General features: G+C 51.1%; 3 protein-coding genes across 3 annotated transcripts; 1 reads left to right on the forward strand and 2 right to left on the reverse strand.

Moving 5' to 3' along the window:
• Positions 1–306: 306 nt before the first annotated feature.
• PHATRDRAFT_49038 (predicted protein) lies at positions 307–9,720 on the reverse strand. Its single transcript, XM_002183701.1, has 7 exons — positions 9,485–9,720; positions 8,616–9,303; positions 8,217–8,591; positions 7,958–8,191; positions 5,107–7,674; positions 4,231–5,028; positions 307–4,163 (listed from the first exon to the last, which is right to left on the reverse strand). Exons 1-7 carry the CDS (start codon positions 9,682–9,684, stop codon positions 630–632), a joined length of 8,397 nt encoding a protein of 2,798 aa, XP_002183737.1. The 5' UTR covers positions 9,685–9,720; the 3' UTR covers positions 307–629.
• Positions 9,721–9,920: 200 nt separating this feature from the next.
• On the reverse strand, positions 9,921–11,579 carry PHATRDRAFT_30067 (predicted protein). Its single transcript, XM_002183702.1, has 2 exons — positions 11,329–11,579; positions 9,921–11,124 (listed from the first exon to the last, which is right to left on the reverse strand). The coding sequence occupies exons 1-2, from the start codon at positions 11,419–11,421 to the stop codon at positions 10,006–10,008; spliced, it is 1,212 nt and encodes a 403-aa protein (XP_002183738.1). The 5' UTR covers positions 11,422–11,579; the 3' UTR covers positions 9,921–10,005.
• Positions 11,580–13,380: 1,801 nt separating this feature from the next.
• On the forward strand, positions 13,381–13,689 carry PHATRDRAFT_15516 (predicted protein; the record flags this gene model as incomplete). Its single annotated transcript, XM_002183566.1, has 1 exon — positions 13,381–13,689. A coding segment is annotated over one exon (309 nt), but the record flags the coding sequence as incomplete, so codon positions are not given.
• Between the last annotated feature and the right edge of the window lie 9,696 nt (positions 13,690–23,385).

Genomic DNA, 23,385 nt, shown 5'->3' on the forward strand with positions numbered 1-23,385 from the left:
TTTTCAATTGAAACCCTCCCGACAGTAGAAACTTCGAATCAACCTCGCGAAGGTGAATAGAGAGAAGATATCAACACTGACCTTGTATGCAGCACTGGATACGAGTAAACAGAAATCACAGCAATGGTTTACGACGAAATCCTTGCGATGGCTTTGCGCCAAGAACTTGATGCGGCATGGGGTGGAGAAACGCTCGGGAATGAATCCAAACGGCTGCGATGAAGGAGGACGCACAAGGGATGTCGATATGCTCTGTCCCGATTGAGAGAGCACCAAAGCAAAGTGTACCCTGTAAGAGCAATTTACAATACAATGGTCATTGTCCTTTACTGTTAGCTATCAATAAGGAGGAAATTAAAGTATTCGGCCCCAAACTGCGCTGTGTTGTGCTAAAGCATCTCCCTGTAGGCTGTCTTGTCATTCAGCAAATCAGCTAGAATTTCTGCTTTGTCGCTTTTGACATGCCGAGCGGAGGATTATTATGACAGAAAATACCACGTAGCACAATTCCTTTGCTCGGGACAATGCATCCTTCGTTAAGAGCACTTGTCTGTAAATAAGTTTCTTCATACAGCTGATCATATTTCCTCGCGTATGGTGAACACCCAAGTGCAAAGTTTCGAAGCTGTTTAGGAGTGAGAGAGACTTGAGAGAATTTGCCTCGCCAATGTGATAGTTGGGTCACTGATTTTGCAAGATGACATAACCGAAGCAAGGCACTCGCTCCATAACTTCTCGGCAACTATGTTGTTTGCACAAGCTTGTCTCACAGAAAGCAAATGCTGAATAAAAGACGCGTCCTTACAAATGACTTCATTCGCGACAGCTGAGAACAGAGCCACTCGTTTCAGTACAATTTGTTTACCATTGAAGGAGCATTTTCCAAGCACCGACAACATTTCGTGGCAAAATGATAAAACATCGCTCTCATCCAAATGGACTGAAGAGACGGGTAGCTGACAAAGTACTAAGATGCAGCTCGGCCTTTTCTCTGAATGCTTAAACAAGTCCAAGTACATACGTGATAGGGCTAGGCTTGGACCGTGGGCGTGCAAGTAGAGTGCTTGTATACCAGGGTATTTCGAAACTTCGTCCAGAGTCAACTTGTGAAGTAACGACAAGGAAGATACAAGCATGTCCTCAAACTCGAGAGTGGTTGCCACACCGTTGGTTACCAATGATTGGGAGTCCAGGCAAAACGACAAAATAGGCTGCACAAAACCATTTCGAAGGAAAGCAAAGTCTATCGATCCGAGAATCCCTCTGGCTTTCGCAGCTACTGTCTCAACAAGAGTAAGAAAGATCGTTCTTGGTTGAATGCTGAGCACGTCAAGCGTTTTTTTGGACAAGAGTAGCGACTGCAGCCAAGAAAATATTCCAAGTTTGCAGATCAAGTGGCTCTCGGCCCTTTCCCCTCCGCGGTCAAGAATTCTGAGCAACACTTGGAAAAGAAGCATCACTTCTTTGTCGCGCTCAACATTTTGGCAATCGCAAAATAAATTTGCAGAAGTGAGTAGGAGTTCGGGTGCATGACACGCGATCAACGTGCGGAAGCTCCGTGAATCCGTGAATCCGTCTAGTAAGAGTTCCATTGACCAGAGACGTTCTTTCTCTGCCTGAAGGTAGTCTTCAGCAGCGGAGCAAAAAGTTGACATAAACATCGGAAGTCTAGCAAGGTCCTGAAATGCACCACCGTTAGTTTCAACTTTCAAGAAATACCGATTCACTGCTGGGAATAGGTCGTCACCAGGTCTCATCAATATTAGAGAGGCTTTCGCAAGAAAAATAGAAACTGAGCCGGGAAGCTGCACGGTTTCGTTCGTTCCACCGTTGCGACCTTCACTTTTTAAGGCCAGGGCCTTGTGCACACAGTTCAACAGCATTGCAATTTGGGGGCGATCACGCCATGTAGAGAGCTGTCGAGCGCTTGAAGAAACGATGATCGTCTTAAAAGAAAACAATGCAGAAAAGGCAATTCCTCGTAAATAGCGGCATTCGCTACAAAGCGAGGCAAGGACTAGGGCGAGTCCTCCGTTTTCGCATAAGCGCTGAGCAGCGTAAGCGCTTGAAATCTCTGAACTTCCCTCAGCTAGCTCATCCAGAGCCTCTTCCAGGCAGCCAAAGACCAAAGGAAGCAAAAAACTCGGCATGTACGCATCCTGTAATTCTATTATCCTATCGTGATCTTCTCTTACATAGGCTTCCGGTAATTCCGATTCAACACATTGAGTGAGGCTGCTCACTTTCTCTAGCGAACTCCTTGCATCGGCGGCGGTGAGGTATTTTGGATTGGTTTCAATTTTAGAAGACGGGTACAATTTCAACGTAATCCTGATCCTGCTCAATTCCAAGGCGTTCGGCAGCCAGTCTAAAGGTCGTTTCACCGACTCCATCAGTTCCACGCCTTTCCATCTTAACATGCCCAGCGTGATGTCGTGCTGGAAAGGAAAATGTCCATGAGTCAATACTTCATCAACAAAGCTCTCCCACGAAAGCATTTTACTTACAGAACCCGTAGCTTTCTCGTACAAGCGAAGAATATTCCATATGAGAATGTCGCACTCTCCCAAGCTCGCATTGAATTCTGAGCCCAAAGATTTCCAAAGGCTTAACTGAAACTTGATGTGGATACCAGCAGATAAGCATGCATGAAGTAGTCTAAGTACTTCCAATTTCCTAGAATCGTGATGTGTCTCTTCTCCCAGAATGTTAGCGAAGTTGGAGTGCGATATAATCATATCAAAGACAAAAGCTTCCGTCGGAGGATCATTCGACGTGCCCAGAAAGCATAGAGGAGATTCCTGCGCAGTAGGTTCTGTGAAAAGACGAAGAACGCTCAAGCATATGAGGCTACTTGGCGTCACGGGAACAGGAGATGAACACATTCCATGCTTGATACACGCGCGAAGAAATCCACCAGTCAAGCATTGTCTGTCTTCTTCAAAAAACGAGGAACAGTATTCTTGATTGAGTTGTACCAGCCTATGCAATAGAATCAAAGGTAGATCTCGAGGCCCAAAAAAGGAATCCTGCGTTTTTGATTCCCTGAGCCCTTGTTGAGTGAGCTTACACAGACGAAGTAGAAGCCACGATGCCAGAATGCGCGAGTCATCTTCAGCTTTACCGTCTGCGCTGCTCAAAAGGCAAATTCCCAAATCCATAAATTTTAGATGGCAAGAAAACCAGACATCACTCGCCCTACCGATCATGGTGCACATGGCACTAATGGCTTCATCGCATTTGGTAGGATGATGTACCAAAAGTTTAGATTTGTCCATCAAAATAACAAGTGCCGCCGTCGAAAGGAGGAGCTCCGAAGGCTCACTTATCTCAGAGCGGATTAAGTACACTAGTCTTTTCATGATTTTCGCCACGAGATCATGGAAGATATATTCACTTGAATCAAAACAGCCAATATATTGTAGTAATAGCTGAAGAATATCATCCAGAGAACCGTCTTCAAACAGATCTCGGACACTTTCTGATTCGTTCTCTGTCAAGAGCTGTATTACTATTGGTGCAAATCGTGCGAACTCAAAAGACAGGACAGAGTGCAACATCAAACCAGGATAGTGCTGTTGATTTCTTCTGTTCTTGTACCCCAACAAACACCTATGAAGAAATACCGTTGGCTCCACAGAAAGGATAATTTGCGTCAAAGTCATACACATATTCGTTGATCGTTTCGAAAATATTTCAAAAAAACAATTCTCGACCAACGCGACAGGAGCAACTCTATGCCGTTCACTGTCACTCGTCAAAGAATACCATATCGACCAAAGGTCTTCTATGATGGCGGAATTATCGAAGCGAGTGGCTTTCAGAGCTGGAATCATCAACTGAATGCACCAACCAAAAGCTATCATCTCCGCACTATCCCGAGTATCCAAATCTTTGATCACAGCCTTTAGGTCCGCAGCAAAGGCCATCTCAGGGAGAAACGAGCCCTGGATTGTAAGTGCGCAAGCGATTGCGAGTTTATTTGTCTCTTTATGGATCCCGCAGGCGTCATTCGTAAGCATCGTACACAGATGTCCTCCATCAGAATCCCTTAGCTTTCCAGTGGAGATGAACTCATAGGCGAAAGCTTTCGACTTTTCGGGAAAGTCTGTTGACAAGGCGCATAGAATATTCTCGCCTTCTTCAGCGGAGAGATTAGTTGCCTGATGGATTGAAAGTGTACGATGAGACGAGGCGGAAACACTTTACCTCCAAGTACACCACACTTACCGAAAGCAGAATGGGTGTGGCTGCACATAAAGAATCAAGATGCCTTTTGTCATCGAATGGCTTCTGCCTGAACGCTAAAACCCGTAAGAACTGCTTTGTGAAATAGTAAACATCTTTCTGAACCGTCATGGTATCTCCAACTAGCTCTAGTGAGCTCGGCCCGTGAGCTTTTGCAGCATCTGACGAAAAGACAAAAGCCCAAAAATAAGATTTGGACGAGAAGAGAGGCCTGAGCAATTCGCTTAAGGAAACATGGAGCTTTGCGTCAAAACGGAGCGCCGAATCTATAAAAGCCTGAGAACACGAACGAACCGAAGAGAATGGACAGCTTGAATCACTTTGCTTGGTTTCACAAGCCAGTACAGCAGCTAAAGGCAGAGGATTCCTAAAAGCTAGCAAGCATTTGCCGGAAACTTGCCATGTCAATATTGCAAAATGTATCGAACTTTGCTCAGCTTGTCGAATAGCCGATATAAGAAGCGTTGGCTTCCATGTGGACTTCACTCTTTGCAATCCTACTGCTCTGATGGCCCGTTCGATCGCAATCGCGTCTCCATAAGAATCTAGCGAAGTGCCAGACACGATCTTTAAGAATTCAGGAACGCAATCTGTCGTTAGACCATCAACCCAGCATGAAGCCTCGTATTCCCATGCTTTCGATGTTGTCTGCAACCCCTTCGGACTGACTAACAGTTGCAGTGCAACTTTTCTGGCCTCAAAAAGAACGCGGTGGTTCCGAGTTCTAAGCATGACCAACAGTGAATTTCGTAGCAGCGAAACGTATCCTGGTTGGGTTACCTAAAATGACGGAATGCAAAGAGGGTAAAATCGGTTGAGTCTGAAAGACGTTCTTCGCTCTTTACTACGTCCACCTACCTTAAACAGGTTCAGCGCTTTTGAAACGAAAAATAGAGCTTTTAACTGAAAAGATATGGGGAATCGACAAAAGAAATCTGGGTCCGACGGGAAACATTTTGAGAGATCAAAGCCCTGCTGTTGTACTGTATTAAAATATGATCCCAAAAGTATCACAGAATACAGACGAGACAATACAAGTTGGTGGCTTGCAACGTTTGATTGTGAGTACCGAGATAGCAACGAAAGAAAAAGGGAAAAGTCGGGAAGCCATGCGATGTCTTGAGGTGTTGTCGATGGATCCTTTTGAATGTCTGCTGCCAGCAATACCTCGTTGACTCTATGCAAAGCGACAACGACAAACTTCAAAGTCTCTGCAACGAAAAAGGGACTTGGGCTATGCACAGCCTTCGCGAGGATGGCTTTTTGCAAACCTCTCGGAATTACAAGTTCGAGAGCCTCGTTGATCGTGCAGCCTACGTTGCTGCCAAAACGGAAGCAAAGCGTTGCTGACGGACCATCCTTGAATACTGCTCTTACAAAGGTCAATGTGGAAAGAAAGGCAAGCCTCTTCTTCGAATCAGGTATTGGGAGAGCTCGAAACAGAGCCAACGTCAGATGGGGCGTCTGCGACAAACAGTAAATTACAAACCTCTGCAATTGTATATTCCAACTGTTCTCCATTAGTTGCACCATGCATCGCACAACGGTACGTTCGTCCGCAACAGAGGTCTTACCCGAACGGTGTATAGATCGGAGATAGGGCGACGCTTCGACGTCGGCGAGCGCCAGAAAGACAAGCCGTCGCGCCTGAATACACGTGTCTGTAAAGTTCCCGTCGTGTCCATAGAAATCCAAACCTGTCAGGACTTTTTCGTAGGGCACATCCGCGGTGAGTGAAGGTGCGTGCCCGGCAATCTGGCAAATGTTCTGAAACGCATCGGTGGACATGGCTTCGACCAAATTTCGTTTGGATGACCGCGTATCTTGATTTTTTAAAAGCCGACGCAGCGTACCCAAAAGTCGGCCTACGGTGCGGACGTATTTATCGTACTCGATGCCTCGCACTCGGGGCGCATCGATGGTGAAAGAGTCCGCTAGCCCCTCTTTCAACGCCAAGTACAGCACCCCGGGTCGAAGCTTGCGCTCCTTGGAGCCAGGCGTACTGATACAGGACAAGACGACGTTATCGTCTAGTTCCAGCAAGACCACCGCCCATTGTATCGCTGCCAGTCGCGCCAACTCCCGCGGAGTCCGCATCGGCGTGGGGCCCCTCTCCGAATCCTCGTCGTGTCCTGGGACAACCGCGGTGCTACGTCTGGTGTTTTGTGGGCGTAGGACCAAGCGCAAGACTCCATCGGGTAAGGTCGATTCAACGAGTCGTACAATGTGCCGACTAGTGGGTACGGAGGTCATGGACAAGTTCGAGAGAATGTCGAAAACGAGACTCGCCAAAGGACCACAACCACCCGCTATAGTCGGTTTTCCTTTGCCGTGGCCCGTTTCCTCTCTCAATAGCGTGAGTAATCCCGGCAGTCGCTTTTTGACAATTTCCGGTACAAAGCGAAAGGGCGAGTCTTCGTGAGGCTTGGACTGGGTTTGAAATGGAGCGTATTCTTTCTCTCCCACTCGGCGTCGTGCCAGTCTATCCATAGGAATGGCTGCAGTAATCAGTTCCGAGAGAGCGCCGAGATAGGCTTTGTAAATTGACTGCGAGAGTTTCGTCTGCTTATTTTTGAGCAATGCTTTGTGTAGGTGACCCGTCGATTCCGACGACGATGGAATGAGTGTGTCACTCGTCAGCTCCACCGCCAAGGGACTCTTGTCGAGATAGGCTTTCAACAGTCCCGTCGGCCATTGTCCCGCAACCACCCTGGCGGCAATGTCGCCCGATCCCGTGGTTGCAACGGACGTTCCCACAAAAGGTACGTTGTAGTCGGCCGTATCATCCTTCCACGCTTCGTCCGGACGCCAACGTTTGGAAGGTCGTTCTGATTCGTTGGCGTCCATTTCGGATTCATCGTCGTCGTCGTCGATATCGAGACTGGCGTCATCCTCCCCATCATCGTCTGGTTCCCGTTTGGGCAAATGGTGATCATTGGTAGCATTCGAAAATCCCGCGAGACGTCGTTCGCGTCGGACTTGGCGTCGGAAGCGTCGGAGCACCCGCAACGTCGCCCGGGGATCGTCCCCTTGGAGGATCGCCGCAAAGGCAGCCGCCCCCAGCGAAGCCTCCGGCTCCGTCACTTGTCTCATGAGTCTGGTAGAGTCGCAATGGTGACGCAGGGTCCGAAAGCGGTCCGGCACCGACGAAACGGCCTCGGGGTATGGTACGCCGGATCCGGTCCGATTCTCAGTTTGGATTCGGTCGTTCCTCGGTCTCGTTGGCAGAGCCTTCTCCCGCAAAACCCAATCCACAAACTGGCGACGTACGGACACAATCGGTAGGAACGGAATATTGTCACTGTAACTTCGGTTGGATGTGCTATCATCGAAACAGGATGGCGTGGGCCGGAAACCAAAGAAGCCCGCCTGGCAGGCTTTGTGACACGCTTCCGATAGGAACCCGCAAAGTAGACATTTCGATCCCTAGGGAGACAATTTCAGTCAATAAGCCAAACTGCAGGAGGTCATTTCTTAATTATTTCTGTGTTCAATGACTTCGTACCGAAAATGTCCGATCGGATGGTCACGACGCTAGCAAACGTGGCGACCACTATATCGACCAGTACTCGGCGGGTTATTCGCAGGCCCAAATCGCCGTGTATACGGGACCCCTTTGCCGGTGCTTGCGACAGTGACTACGCCATCCTCCCTCGCATGCGGACGCCCACACACACTTTTTTGGGCTGGACACACCGGAAATACGCACCACGCCGATCGGATAATCGCACGAGTCTCCTTGGACGTATTCCAGTACCAAGTCGTTCCTTTGGAAAAACACCATGGTATTCCCTCCTCCCCACCGTGGTGCCGGTGCACCGAAAGACTCTGACCCTACAAGCAATACGGGTCCGTACCCCACGGGGCACTCCGAGCGCGCGCAAAGTGGTGTACCGCTCACAGTCACAACGTTGTGTTGGCCGACCGATCCAACGGCGGTGTACTACCAGCCGTCCCGGACTACCTACGAGTATCTCGGGGAAGCACTCCGCATTGTTGAAGAAGTCGAGTCGATCTCGGGCCAAGACAATGTCGCCAACGCAACGATCCCGAGCAGTCGAAAAGACAAATCGCCCACCGCGAGCAATCAATGAAACACTAGAGCCGCTGCTACCGTCGCCTGCCTCATTGGTGGAAGGAGTCTGCCACAGAGCCGTCACGGTCCGAAGCAAGTCTTGATGTTGGCGACAATGGCTTGCCTTGTAAACTATGCACACGCACACTACTAAAACAAACGTTTTTTCCGTATCCCCAGTCGTTGCCGTATCGCACCTTTCCGTAGCGTATGCTATGCATCCGTGGAGTAGCTGCGGTGTCGTACCGTAGCCAACTGCTTGTTCCGTCTATGCTTTGAGTATTGTCCGGACCCCCAAGATTGTCAAAAGTCCAGAAAAGCCCCACCGCAACGTTGTCTCGTCCAATTGGAGACCCAACTTGCCACCCGTATAGGCGCCCACAAACGACCCCAGTGCCAAGGCCGGGGCAATCCGTACGGCCACGTTCCCGGCACGATAGTGGGTGTACGTTCCCGACAATGCGGGCAACGTCATTGCGGCCAAGGAGGTTGCTAATGCTTGGTAGTGGGTACAATCAGTCGCCAATGTCAAGGCTGGCACGACAATAGTTCCCCCGCCAACTCCAAACAAACCAGCCAAAAACCCGGAGCCCAGTCCAATGGCGGCGGGAGGAAGGAAACGCGACAGCGGCTCGGACGGCATCGTCTCGGCTTCCGCCCGAGACGCCTCCGTCGCTTCGGCTCGTTGCGTCAGATACGCCTTCGCCGGCACGGCGGGGGCCATGAGTAACATGAGCACTCCCAGGGCCTTACGCAAGGTGGTAGCACTCGTACGGGTCGTCACGTGCGCACCCATCCGGGCCGTCACCATGCCGCACAAGGCAATCGCCGCCGCACTCTCCCACTGCACCTCGTGGACGTAGGACCAGGCCCCGGCCACGCCCGTGGCGCTCACGGCGAACAGCGACGTCCCGTGTGCCTGGTGCTGTGTGAGTCGTAACGCACGACTCGTCATTAACGGTATCATGACGAACCCGCCACTATTCACGCAATACGAGACACAGAGAGAGATGACGGATGGTATTCGGTGGAGTGTGAGTGACGCGTGATATACACAACACCGTACCGTACACGAACGAACGATTGATACCGGACGTCATGCCTGACCTTGTTCCATGGGTGTATCCTCTTGGAATATGCGCCACATATTACATTACGTACCCCATTCCGGCCAACGATCCCAGTACGCCCGCCGTACCGCCAATGGCAAAGGCGGTCGCCAGGGCGTGCGGTGCCGGCTCAGATCCGGTGACGTTGCCGTGCGTAACGTGCCGTCGACGGCTCACCCTGGGACCCAGTGTCGGCCGTGAGCAACCCCATGCGGCCCGGGAAGTAAATGGTGTAGACAATCGAGGTAGCATACGGATACATTCCCAACGAGTGAGAGAGGATTTTCGAAACTCTTATAGTGTGCACCAGTGTTGGCAGACAATACCATACGCGATCCAAGGCTTTCTGAGAGTAGAAATGCGGATTCCAAGCTACGACATTTGGGGAATGCCGTTACGACATGAGAGTGATACGGCAGAGCATGGGACTGTGACCTACCACTACTACCTGCCAACCTTCCCAAATACCTATCCCGGATAGACCTACGCAAGGCTTCACGAACGTATTCTATAGAGTAGAAACAGTCGAATGGACGTTCCCGTCCACCGCCTTGGCTCATTGACGGCCGGGGTTTACTTCCACAACCGCTGTAGAGAAATATTGGTATCACTGTCTTTCTTCATAACCTTGGCGACGGCCATTTCAAAGTCTTCCTGGGTCACGTGCACCCGTCGTTCACGGAGGGCAAACATCCCGGCTTCGGTGCAGACGGCCTTGCACTCGGCGCCACTCGCGTTGGCCATTTTATCCGCAATGCTGTACAGATCCAAATTCCGCAAGAGATTCATTTTACGCGAGTGAATTTTGATAATCGCCATGCGATTTTCCGTATTGGGGTTGGGGAATTCTATTTTGCGGTCGATACGGCCGGGGCGTAGCAGTGCGGCGTCGAGAATATCGATGCGGTTGGTGGCCATAATGACTTTGATGTTTTGGGCGGGTTCGAATCCGTCCAACTGGTTGAGGAGTTCCAGCATGGTTCGTTGGACTTCGGAATCTCCGCCCCCGCTGCCCCCACGCGATTGCCCGATGCTGTCGATTTCGTCCATAAAAATGATGGAGGGTGCGGCTTCGCGGGCCATGACGAAGAGTTCACGCACCATCCGGGAGCCTTCTCCAATGTACTTTTGCACGAGTTCGGCTCCACTGACGCGAATAAAGGTACAGTCGGTGTGGTGCGCGACGGCTCTGGCCAACAGCGTCTTGCCCGTTCCGGGAGGGCCGTACAACAGGACGCCTTTCGGTTGGGCCACGCCGAGCGATTCAAAAAGCTCCGGATGCTTGATCGGCAACTCGATGACTTCCTTAATTTCCATGACTTGCTTTTCGAGGCCACCAATCATATCGTAGGTCGAATCCGGCACGGCTTCCACTTTCATCAGCGAGACGAGGGGATCCACCTTGGTGGGCAGAATCTTGTGCAGGGTATAGGAGTCGTTGCGCAAGGCGACGCGCGTATTGGGCTGACAGCTTTGTATGTCAATGTCCTTGTCCAAATCAACAATGTACTTGCCTTCCGGATTGATCTTGACGAGGATCTTGTTGAGTCCCATGGGTTTCACGACTTCCCCCACGTACGATCCCGGCTCCTGCAAATGGTAGAGTTCCTCCCGGAGCATCCGGACGTGTGCGTTGATTTCGTTACGACGCGCTTGGAGACGCAACAAGTCGGCACTCCGTTCTTGTACCGTCTAGGTGTATATAATCGTGAATATATATATATGTGTGTGTGTGTGTGCGAAAGAAAGCAACAAGACCGGTGAGGAATGGTACGCACGGGACGGGGTGCGGTCGACGAATGCGGACGGGACGGTGAATCAAGTGGCAGTACCGACATTCCCAAGTACCTGTCTATCTATCTGTATACCTGTCTATCGGTCTACAGACACACGTACCTCACGCAATTCCGCAATTTTAGAAGCGTAGTACTTGCCGGTGCTCGAACCAGTAGCGTCGTGCGAGGTATTCATGGCGACGGCGGTGGACATGGGGTACCACGTTCTTCGTCGTCTCCCACAAAGGGTTTTGTTGGGAACAATTGCACGAGCGGCGAAAGGAACGTGACGATTTTAAGTAGAAAGATACGTCTGTCTGTGTATCTAATTGTGATGTATCGACATTGATATGGATTGGAGTGCGATGGTGGTAGACAGAGGAGTATGCCCATGGTGGAGGTCGAGTCGAGTCGGGGTGGGGTCGAGTGCGGGATCACGGCGTGTACCGGTCGGGGACACGACAACACCAAAACCACACGGGACGAAGCGGACGGAAGCTCCGCGAAGTACGAGTCGGAACACCCCGGCATGACTCACGAATCGTACGGAAGAACGGTCCACCGGACGGACCATCCAACGGGAGTTTCCGGGTGGATCGAGCCACACGTGCCCTACTACAGCCCTTCGTCACACTGGTCCTAAGTCTTGGAAAGTTTCCAATTTCGAGCGTTTTCCACGATTGCTCGTTCTAAGTCGAATCCGTCGTTCGGGGAGTCGGTCGTCGGGTCCGCGCGATCGACCGTCTCAATACGTGCTATTGCTAGGGTGGTCCCCACGCTTTGCTGGCGCGCAAGGACGGGCGTACACTTCTACAGCAGTCGTACGAAGTCTTTCCACGGCTGTTCAACGTTCGCAACTGTTGACCAACGCACGCAAGTAGTGTGGGCCGGAGCGTTTTCGCGGTGGGCAAGGAACAAAGGGCAGCGCCATTCTAACGGTGCCGGTTGTACCGGTCGTACGATATGCTACTAGTAGAGAGCACCGTTCCGGTGTGCGCACACAAAATCTTGTCCTTCCCATATCTCTCTTGCTCTCTCGCGAGACTGCCGATACCAACCGACCAAGGGACGAGCCGGTTCCCCCTTCGTCTCCATCGAACCGTATCGCACGCCTTGGGCGCTCCGACAGTTTCGTCTCTCACGCGAGCCGTGTGTCGTCCCGAACTCGTATCGCGTGCTTCGCACTGAAGGAATCCCGCACGTGGTAGGTACGTACCCATCCACCATCCCCGTTACACATTCACCCGTACGCCGGTCCCCCCCGTCTCTCCGGACGCATGCACACGCCCTTGGCACGTCGATTGGCAACACACGGTCCGTCGAAAAGTCAGTGACGAAACGGAACGAGTGGTCGATACACCGTTCGTCCGCATCCCCCACAACGTACCCGCCACAGGAGTATTTGCCGGAAGTGTTTCGGCATCGCCCCGCTGCCGACAATCCGCCCGGTACGTCGTTGGTCTCTCTTTTGTGCTAATTCAGTCCACCCAACCGGACGCTTCGTTGTGGAATAGTTGTTGTGGGACTGGCGTGGTTATTGTTCGTTGCTGCCGTAGATTCATCACACTCACACTTTACGCTCCTCTCACACACACACACACAACACGTTCGCTGGGTAACACTCGCAGGATCGCTTGGTTACAGGATGCCCAATCGCCGACGTTCACGTGGAGACGACAATGACGACGAAAGTGTGAGTGACGACGCCAGTAGTGCCAAGGCACCGAAACGAGCGGCGCTGAACAAAAAAGCCTGGACGACGGAACAGGACGAGGCCTTGCGCAAGGCCGTCCAACGCGAACAAGCACAGCGTGACAACAACAATGACGACGACGAAGAAGAAGAAGATTGGGAAACCATTGCACAGTCCGTTCCGGGAAAAAGTGCCGTACAGTGTTTGTTCCGGGACCTGGTACTTCAGAAAAAACAACACACCAACCAGACCCGACAACCGCAGGTGCCGTCCCAGGAAGACGATGATTCGTCCTCCCCCCAGGACGACCCGGAAGGGAACTGGACCGCGTCCGAAATTGAACTCCTCAAACGCCTGGTCGATCAGTACAAGGACACGGCGCCGCGATGGAACGAAGTTGCCGCCAACTTTAACGGACACAACGCCATCGACTGCCTCACCAAATGGCAAGGCGTCACCAATCCACCGGTCATTAAAGGCAAAGGATCATGGACCATGGAAGAAGACATTATTCTCCGCGAAAAAAGGGCCATGTACGGACGCAAGTGGGCCAAAATTGCGGCCTTTCTGCCCGGGCGCCAAGGCAAACAGTGTCGCGAGCGCTTTGTCAATCACTTGGATCCCGAGCTCAAAAAGGGTGAATGGACCGATGACGAAGAAGCCATACTCATCGCCATGCACGAACACCACGGAAACCGGTGGGCCAACATTGCCAAAAACCTCCCCGGTCGATCCGACAATGACGTTAAGAATCACTGGTACTCGACGATTCAGCGAAAATTTCAACAACACGGCAAGGATGTGAGTTGGGCACCACCGTATACCGAACCGAGATTTCCCTTTAAGTTTTGCGTCACTCACACCGCCCTTGCGTTTGCCTCTTTGATCAGAAACTCATACAAGCAGCCGTCCAACAAGTACAAATGATGCAGCAAATGGGCACCATGCCCACACAGCAGCCACAGCAACCCGCGTGGCCAGCGGGACCCTACAATCAAGCTACCGCTTCGCACCACGCCCCTCCGCCTCCTCATTATCCATACGCCTATCAGTACCCACCGCCGCCACCCCACTCGGCACCGCCTGCACAACCGGGCAAAGAAGGCGATATGACCGGCCAACAGCACCCTCCTCCCCCGTACATGTATCCACCGCACCCCCACATGCCTCCGCCACCCTACTATCATCACTACGGACCGCCGCCGGGCCGGCACGAGGGCGGCAAGACCGACAAGGACCAGGCGCGGTTCAACTATATGGGAGCCGGCATGGGATCACCCGCCAGCCGGGATCGTCGGGGTAGTGTAGGGAACAGTAATAACGAATCGTAAAAAGCTTTTTGACAAGTAACAGCAGGTAGCGATTTCAGTTAGCCTACTACTTTAACTACGAGTGCTGGCTTTTTGGTAGAGAACAGGGATTTTTAGACCATTCGTCACTCAGTATGGACAGAACCTGAGCGTGTACTCGAAATCAGGACTACCGAGGAGCGCCGCCACGCTTGGGTGCGGGAAACGAGAGTGGTACCTTGAGCGTCACGTTGGTTTTGCCTGACCCCGCTTTCCGGTTGACCGTGAACCCTGCCTGTCGCAACAAATGCGAGGCGTCCTTGATGTCCATCTTCAGATCGTCTGACAAAGGTTTGATATTCTCGGCCTTCATGGTTTTGTTGCCGTCCGCAATCACATACAGTATGAGAACGTGGACTGCGCACTTGTCTCTGTGGGCCTTCGACACGACATAGCCCGGCTTGCCGTCCTCGCTTGTCATGGACGTGGCGAACAATTCCAACCAGCGGGACGCAATTTCGATAGGGACACCGAAAAATCGGGATCGACCTTCATCCGAAGGGGGAATGAAACGGCGTTTTGAGAGTTTACCGTACAGAGTTGTCCAGTAGTTGCACAGCATTGCAGCTTTGAGTGCCCGGCTCATGCGGTCGCCTTTATCGGCGTGCTTGTGTATCAGAAGTTTGAGCGAATCGTTCCAATCCGAGGCTTGCTTGGCCTTCCAGGACGCGTTAGCGTCTTCTTCCGCGTTATCGCCCGGTCCGGCGCGTTTGCCTTCCAAAATGGCTTCCGCGACCTCTTCCTTTTCCAAACAAGCATTGACCACTCTCGTAACGTAGAACCAAGCGTCCTCCCCCACCATGGCTTTGAGGTCGTACACCAATTCGGGCTTGCTGGCTTCTCCATCGAAGGGTGGTAAGAAGGACTTGCGCCATTCGCGAGTCGCCACGTCCACGGCAGACTCCGTCTGTTTCTCCTCGGCGTTGCCATTCTTTTGGGACGCCACGTGCTCAACGGCGATTCGATTGGATTCCGACATGCCGTCGCCTTTGAGAAAGTTATTGACCATGGCGGAGCCGGCACCTACAACCGCATCCACGTTGACCCGATTGGCTTCTTGCGATCGCAATACTTTTCGTTTTTTGGACGACCCAAAGTCCTCAAACAAAGCTCGTCGATGCTCGGCACCGGTCAGATTGCGTCCGTTAATGTTGGCCGCCTTGTCGTCGTAGGATGGGACTGACTGGGCCAAGGCGTAAACGTGTCCCTGCGATGCGGTACGGTGTAACGCCAGCGTACCCGTCTCTCGATCGTATACGCCCACCGCCAGCTGCGTGCGACGGGCCTGAATGTCTGCGGCCGTGGCGTGCGATGTGTACAAACAAGCTTGATCGCGACCGATCAAGACGCGTCCGGCCGAGTGGGATACGTTCTGTTTGTTCTTTGTACCGGTTGATGCGACGGAAGCTGAATTGGAAGGCAACGTCTTCCATAAAAATTTAACGGGTTCGGCGTTTGACGGAGCATCGTTATCAGCGAGTAAAGAAGCCGGCAATCCGTTCGGAAAGGAACAGACCAACGGGCCTTCCTTATGGGAAACGACTTGAATCTCGGCAACTTTGCGCTTGCGGTATGTGGATGACATGAAAGAGGTCAGCTTCGTCTCGAATTTCTCGACTGGCGTTGTTCAGAAACAGGTCTTTCGAGAAAACAAAGAGCTATCTACACCAAGAGGATAGCTCAGGAAGACCATACTCGACAGACATGAGTGGTGACTGATGAAATGGTCGGATTGGTTTTGCGCTTTCTCGTGGTTCAGAGTGTTCTACAGCAAAACGAGACACAAGAACCCTACGGTTAGCGCGAAGCAAAAGTGGTCAAAGGACAGACATCGTCCCGTTGGGAAAGCCGAACTCGCATTAGGATAGCCAGTCGAGCAAATGTTCTTCTGACACCGGTTCGGAAGAACTCTGAAAATTGATACAGGAAAGATTTAAAAATTTTTTCGGCCAACGGTTACATCCAATGTTAATAGTACTCTTCACTGTTCAGGACACTCTAACAAACGAGGATACATATAGCAACATCTGTGCAGGATTGACAAGGCGAAGCAAATAATGAATAGTAAATATTCACGATCATCCCTGTCAAACGGAATATCCTTTGATGAAAACTTTGCCTTGCGCTAGCCACTCACGAGACGACCGCAATCGTAATCTCGGTTACATCTACACACAAATTTTACGCTTAAATTGATTGTCATGATTTGCCGCATCGTAACCTTCCTGTCGTTTTTCGCCCTCTCCTCGACTATCCTTGCTGCGGCATTGGAGGCCGAGCGGAACGGAAAGTCGTCCTCATTGTTGGAGTTCCTGCGCGATCCTATTGGCCTGGAAACCGCCCGTCTTGATGCCTCCCATCACCAACGCCAATGGCGAGCTTTGCAAGGATCTCCGGCTTGCGGCGACCAGATAAGTACCATATAGGCGGGCGAGATTCGTCAAATTGCCGCTTTGTTACTCGACACCGTTTTGGTGGATGGCTTGGCGGCCTTCCGTGATACAGCTTTAGCGGCAATCGATCAGGCGGTCAAATACGATTTGCAAGTCGTCAAGGTCTGCAGTTCTTGCATTGAAACAAACGACTCAACTGTGGATGATTCTTGGAGGACTGCGGAAGGGTTCGGATCCTACAATAGTTACTGTAACGAAAACATATTCGGGTTCGATGCCCAGCACAGTGCCGCGATGTTGATACCGCTTGATAGCGTGACTGGATTGCCTGTCAGCGGAAAGCTACGTGGCCTTATGACCATGCACGGACTCTTGCTGGTCAATCGAGAATCCCCTAGCGAAATCTTGCCCCCCAATCTGACAGAGTCGTTGGCTGCAACTGGTCCCGAGGCCTTCTTTTTTACAACCCTTGATTTCTTAGAAAGCCTCATGGCGTCGTCCTCTGGCGCAGTTTCGCTGATCCCAGACTTTCTAGGCTTCGGCGAGTCAGCTTCCACACACAACCGTGTAAGCATATGAGGAAGTAGCACCTCATTTTTTGACACGGAGCATACCAGGAAAGCCACAAATACTCACACATTCCCTTTTTCAACACACCTTAGACTATTATTGTGCCAGAATTTTACATGCAGTCAGCTGCCCAGGCTTATTTTGGCGCACAAAGCTCTTTGGACGAAAATACGAATGGATGTACACAGCTAGACAATGTGTGGAATGTTGCCGGGTCCTCCGATGGCGGTTTTGGATCCATCCTTGCTGCCAAAGCCCTCCAAGCATTGGACGACCGTATCCTGAATGTATTTGCTGGCGCGCCCTACCTTGATGCCAACATACAACTCAGATTTGTTTTTGGTAGGTACAATTTATAGATTGGATCTGGAACTTCCACAGTACGGAAACAACTGACTTTTTCAATCTCATTATTAGAGACTTATATCAGTGGCAGCTTCAGCCCAGACAAGGACAATTTCTTTTTGCAGCTGTTCATTCCATTTCTTGGCTTCACAGGCTCAATTGATAGCCCTGGATACCTTAACACTGGCACGGGGCAAAAGTTCATTGACGCTTCTCAGCTTGATGCAGTTACCAAGTGGATGGCAAATCCTTCTCCTCTTGAACCAACGGAACTTGCCTCTGTTGTACCCTTCCCAGCACTTGACATCTTAGACAGGGACTTAGTGGAAATGTACCAAACGGCAATTGCCACCAACATTACCAATCCTTGCTTGGAAGGCCTGCTCTTCAACACAACTGACAAATTGTGTGATGTTCTTAATCAAGGGAGCCTACTCACCATTCTCCAAAGCTTTGACATTCAAACTCAGCTTTGCTACAGCCAAGGAGACACAATCAATACCCCTGACAATTTTATCCCCGAGGTTTTTGAGAACATGCTTGTTTCTGAAGCAACCTCGCTTTTAAACGGAATATTACCCGTTACAGGTGATCACTTGGAAGCTATTTTCCTATGCAAAATCAACCCAATTAGCTATTTTGCTATGAACATTTCTTTGAGCATGGATCCTCCAGCTATGGTAACTCCCCTTGAAGGGGATGAATTGGCAAATTGCTTGAAAGTATCCAATTCTCCTACCAGCTCCCCAATACCCAGTTCTGACGCTATGACGATGGGATTATTGGCTGTGTCTACTGTCCTTATTGAAGCCTATTTCTTTATATTTGATTTGTGACTGGCATCATGTGCAGTGAGAGGTAGAACGTAATTAACTGCAAGAGCACGTTTTGATTTGTTGATGTTGAATGGTTATTATTTTGGTTTTGTGTTCAAGTAGGCCAATGACAGTCAGCTCCTCTTGCATTGCATATAGGACAAGAACGACAAATAGCAAGAGCGCGGAAGAGGCATACTTTTGACATAGTCAGCAAAAGAAGAGGCGTTTCACTAACTGTAAAGGGGATGGAAAAAGGTGAAAAACTCCCAAAGGAGACACAGAACGTGTTCAGTCTAAGTAGCATCATTTGGCGCTCGTATGTTGTTAAGTATTCAACCTATACAAACTAAACACCAAAATTTGTTCCGGATGCCAACCGTTGTCGAAAGCTACAGGAAACAGCTAAACAATGCAGCTGAGCAAATGAATTATGTGTCATTTAAGATCTACAGCATCAGCCAATCCTTGATCTACTTGTTGGTCTCTCCAGATGAATAATTGGAAAAAGTTTCGAGTGCAGGGAGATGTCCAAGAAATGGATTGAATTGGGGTGTAGGCTTACAGAATTTGCTCAAGCACATCACATCAAATGCATGGAGTTTGCCATGCAACGTCCTGTTTCGTTACTCACCATGTAGAGACGCAATGGAAAGTACAAGTTTCACACTCAAATGTAGTTTGTGCTTTTTGGCACCACAATATGCTCAGAACGAAGCAAAAATGTATGCAATATAGCTTGTAATAAATCTTTTTCTTACAACATTATTTTTCGAATTCCGGTGCCCAAAGCTCGAACTTTTTCAGCCTCTGCGTTTGTATCCATCTCCTATATACAGAGCAAACCAGATGCTGCCGTCAACAACGTTGTCATCTCTGCCGTCCCTAGCACGATGCATAAGGTATCAACAAAATTATTCTCGAATTTTGCCATGACTTTCGGCGCGATCTTTACAAACTGCCTTGATGGCACAGGTGTAAGGACATGCGGTTTGCCGTACAACCGATTCTGTGTGTTTTGCGCCTTCCACCACCTCGGATTGTCCGCATGCTAATGCGACAGCAATACTCATGGTCGAGCGCAAACACCGCTCCAAATCCGGCGTAGGGCCTCCAAGGTGGTCAGCAAGTCCCGAATCGCCACCATCAAATCATCTTCCGCTCAACCCAAAGCCTCAAATCTGTATGGTAGATACTTGTTTCGGACCCGTTTGTCGGCGCCTTCCCAGTTTTACTTTGGCCACAGCCATACTGACGGCGGTGGTTTTGGCAACGTCGGTACCACCAGTGTCAGCTTTCTCGAGGACCACGACGAGCAAGACTTGGTGGATCAGAACGCTCTCGAATGGCCTTCTTCCACCAATTAAGATTGGTGGCCAACACTTCCAGGGCGGGACAAATGGAAGAGGACGCCGCCGACGCAAACTTTGGTTCGAATCGCGCCGCAAGCCTTTGCAGCAACAGGCTCGTCGTGCAAAACCATCTTTCCTCCTTTCAGGAAGGGCGACGGGGCATGTGCATCGTCATTCCCGACGTGCAGCACCCGTAAGACGGGCGTCCCGGGGCGGCATCCCACCCCCCACACGTTGCGGTAGACTCGATTACCACGGATCCGCTACGCCGGGTTTCGTCCACCTCCCGTTGCGTCTCCGAGGAACGCCCCAAAGTCGATGGTACTGGTCCGATGCAGTTTGATCCACAGCAAGTCCGCGTGTTGGATGAGAATCAGCAGTCTCGCAACTTTGATTCGTTTTACGACGAGCTGAATATTACGGCGGCGCCTTTTGCACCCGTGTGGAGGGAGACAACGCACCCCAAACACGACGAACACTCACGGGCACCCGTCGATGCCGAGGTTCCGTTTTATTTGTACAATCCCCAACGTAATTTGGAATGAATCGTTGACTCCTCCGCGTCTCCGACGACCGCCACAATGTCGACAGATCTCCAGCAATCGCGCCGTCGTACGAGTGCGAGGAACGTTGATCGTTCGGCGTTCCCCGTGGTCGCACTCTTTTCCGACGACGACGAAGACCAGTACGATCGCGTCGGTGATGATGACTACACCACCTAGAGCATCGAGACCAGTGACAAATACAAGACCGAGAAAGACGACGATAATGACACCAACAAGACTCCATCTTCATCCCAAACCCTGTCAAATCGGTCGTCACCCTTTGACGAAGACTCGGTATCGCAAGAACCAGCGGAAACGCCCAACGACGAAAACGCTTCCGTTGCGACTCCGTCGACGGTCCAGGACCAGCCGATAGCGGTGCGTCGATCCTCCACACTCTCTTGTTTGGACCGTGAAAGCATTGAAGCCAACGTCCAGTAACAAATAGACCAGCAACTGAAGGGCGTCGCCGTCACGCCGAAACACCAAACGCGACACCGCCCGAGTCTTGCAGAACGGGCCGAGGATCTGGGAAGTTACGGCAGCGATCCACCCCAAACCAAGGCCCGAGCCGTGACGCAGGCGACAAAAAAGGGAAATGCTCCTCTAGATCAAGCCACAACCCGAGTAACCGCTCCGGAGTCCCGCAAGCCGTGGTGGGGCATACCAGTACCGCCAGCATTCGAGTGGCCCGCACGTCGGAATCAACGGAACCGATCCAAACAGCGCACGCCGTTGCAGCCAAGAAATCAGGCAAGGTCGAGTCAGTCCAACCGAAGCCAGCCAAGACAGTTCAACCGCAAGAATCCCGTCAATCGTCTTCTTCCCAGAACTTGCCCATATTGCTCCAGCTGGCGGGGTGGAAAGCACCCAGCGCGACAACCAACAAAGGGCAACGGAACAGCAACGGCTCAAATGCATCTACTTCGACTGCAGCAGGTGTTGCCAAACAGCCCAACAACATTCCCATCTTGTTGCAGCTTGCTGGTTGGAAGAGCGAAAGTACAAAGGAAAAACAGGGCATCCAGAGACTAGCTCTTACGGAAAAGCAGCTCTCCAAAGGCCCCCCGGGCCGACGTAGTAACGTCATGGTGACGCGAACGGTTGCACCGACTCGGCGTCGTCAGAGTGCGCCACCACTGTCGGCCGTTCCGAAAGACGGCAATCGGGCTTCTAATCGAGAATCGAGCGCCTCTGAACCGATCTTCCGGAAAGGAACAACATCCCAAATCCAAAAGGAGAATCAGGGTAAGAACATTGCCACCATACTGCAGCAAACGTATCCAATTGCGACGGCCTTCTCTATGGATGCGATCCATGACCTTCAACCGGCACAGGTGCGTTTCGATCCGAACCACATTAAGAACTGCCAAGGCGGGATCGCGCCCGCTCTCCACGGCTGTAGGAGTTGTTTCAGTGAATGGATCAAACGAGATTAGTACGGGGCTGAAAAGTCCGGCGGCCTCTTCAACGTGCACTACGGAAACACCTCTGAGTCAAGGATCTATTCCCATACTGTCAGAGGAGGCTATGGGTAACGCGGCCTTCTTGTTCTCTCCCAGTTATATGGGGAAAGACAAGGCATCCTCGGAGCAAATGAGATTGGCTCCACCAGCGGGAGTTATGCACCGTGATCACGCTTCTTCCTTTGCCTTGTCAACCTTCGATTCCCGCTGTCGTGTTTCTGGATCTTCCCTCTCGACCAAACCAGTCGCGATTCGTCCCCTTCACAATGTTGTCGACGACAGTGGCAGCAACCGTAGCTATCATACCAACAGCAAGACTGTTTGGAGCATTGATGAGGCTTCCAAGGAGGGCAGTGACGTCGGTAAACGCAATAGCAGTATAACAACGTATGACGATACCATGCGAGGAAAGTTTGCGAGCAAGGAATCACAAAAGTTTGAAATGCCACAAATTGTTAATGCACTCTCGGATCTCACTGATACGACTGGACGGGAGAGTGGAATGGGCACAAGTACGCGAAGAGAGCAAGAACGTACTCCCCGAGTGTCCCCTATTCCTGAAGTCTCCATACGCCACGGCGGCAACATACTGGACCGAGAAGAGGAAGAAGAGGACATGGAGATATTCGAAAGCGAAAGCAGTGATGAGAACGTCGTAGGACCCACAGCGACATGGACATACCGAGCAGATGGAGAGAAAAGTGGAGTAACTCCGTTCCGCTCTGGTGTTAGTGTCAAGTATGCGACGAACTCTCCCTTTTTGCGATTTCAAGATGCCAAAACAAAGTTTACGGGAGGACCAAGTGCCGATGAGCCGACCGAAGATTTCGAGGATCCGGAGGCTCCCAATACAGTGCAACGCGTGACGGGCGGTGGACTAGTTTCATCCCGCATTGCCGCCATGGAGCAACGGGCAGCTGCGGCTGGCGTCTCGGGACCACTAGGCAATAGTGGGAAGGTGGTGCCTCGCAAGGTTCGACGTGCCACGACTGGAAGAAAACGGCCGTGGTCGCACTCTTTTCTGACGACGAAGACCAGTACGATCGCGTCGGTGGTGCTGACTACACTACCAACAGTACCAAGACCAGGGACAGGTACAAGACCGGGAAGGATGACAATGATGACACCAACAAGACTCCACCTCCATCCAAAACCTAGTCAAATCGTTCGTCACCCTTCGACGAAGACTCGGTGACGCAAGAACCAACAGAAACGCCCGACGACGACAACGCTTCCGTTACGACTGTCCAGGACCAACCAATCTAGAGTAGCTGCCATTGCATGCAGCCTTCCAGATCGTCGTCCGAAGTTCCCAAAGAGGTTTGCTACCAAAACAAACGTGTTTCTTTTGCGGTGGCAGGTGTGTTGCCCTGAGATCTCTCATCGGCTCATCGGAGACCCAGCGATAAAGATCTTTGCGGGAAACGTCGGCATCGTGGACAAATTTTTGGCGTTTACTTGAAACAGTATGAATACTTAATAATATACGAGCTCCAGATGATGCTACTTAGACTGAACACGTTCTGTCCCCTCATGAGAGTTTTTCACCTTTTCCCATCCCCTTTTAGTGAAACTCCCCCCAAAAAACTTTGGAAAACAGCAAATAATTTGACAGTTTGACTTTTAAGTAGTAACCAACATAAATCAATG

Source organism: Phaeodactylum tricornutum, chromosome 20 (assembly GCF_000150955.2).
Source record: "Phaeodactylum tricornutum CCAP 1055/1 chromosome 20, whole genome shotgun sequence".
Classification (NCBI taxonomy): Eukaryota; Bacillariophyta; class Bacillariophyceae; order Surirellales; family Neidiaceae; genus Phaeodactylum; species Phaeodactylum tricornutum.

Bases quoted from the DNA above. Each gene is read 5' to 3' on its own strand.
- PHATRDRAFT_49038 (XM_002183701.1), bottom strand. From the start codon at position 9,684: ATGCTACCTCGATTGTCTACACCATTTACTTCCCGGGCCGCATGGGGT. The intron at 7,675-7,957 runs GTGCGTATTTCC...TTGTCTCCCTAG, and splicing joins GCGATTATCCGATCGGCGTG to GGATCGAAATGTCTACTTTG. The intron at 5,029-5,106 runs GTAGGTGGACGT...CCGTCATTTTAG, and splicing joins AAGCGCTGAACCTGTTTAAG to GTAACCCAACCAGGATACGT.
- PHATRDRAFT_30067 (XM_002183702.1), bottom strand. From the start codon at position 11,421: ATGTCCACCGCCGTCGCCATGAATACCTCGCACGACGCTACTGGTTCG. The intron at 11,125-11,328 runs GTACGTGTGTCT...ATATACACCTAG, and splicing joins AAATTGCGGAATTGCGTGAG to ACGGTACAAGAACGGAGTGC.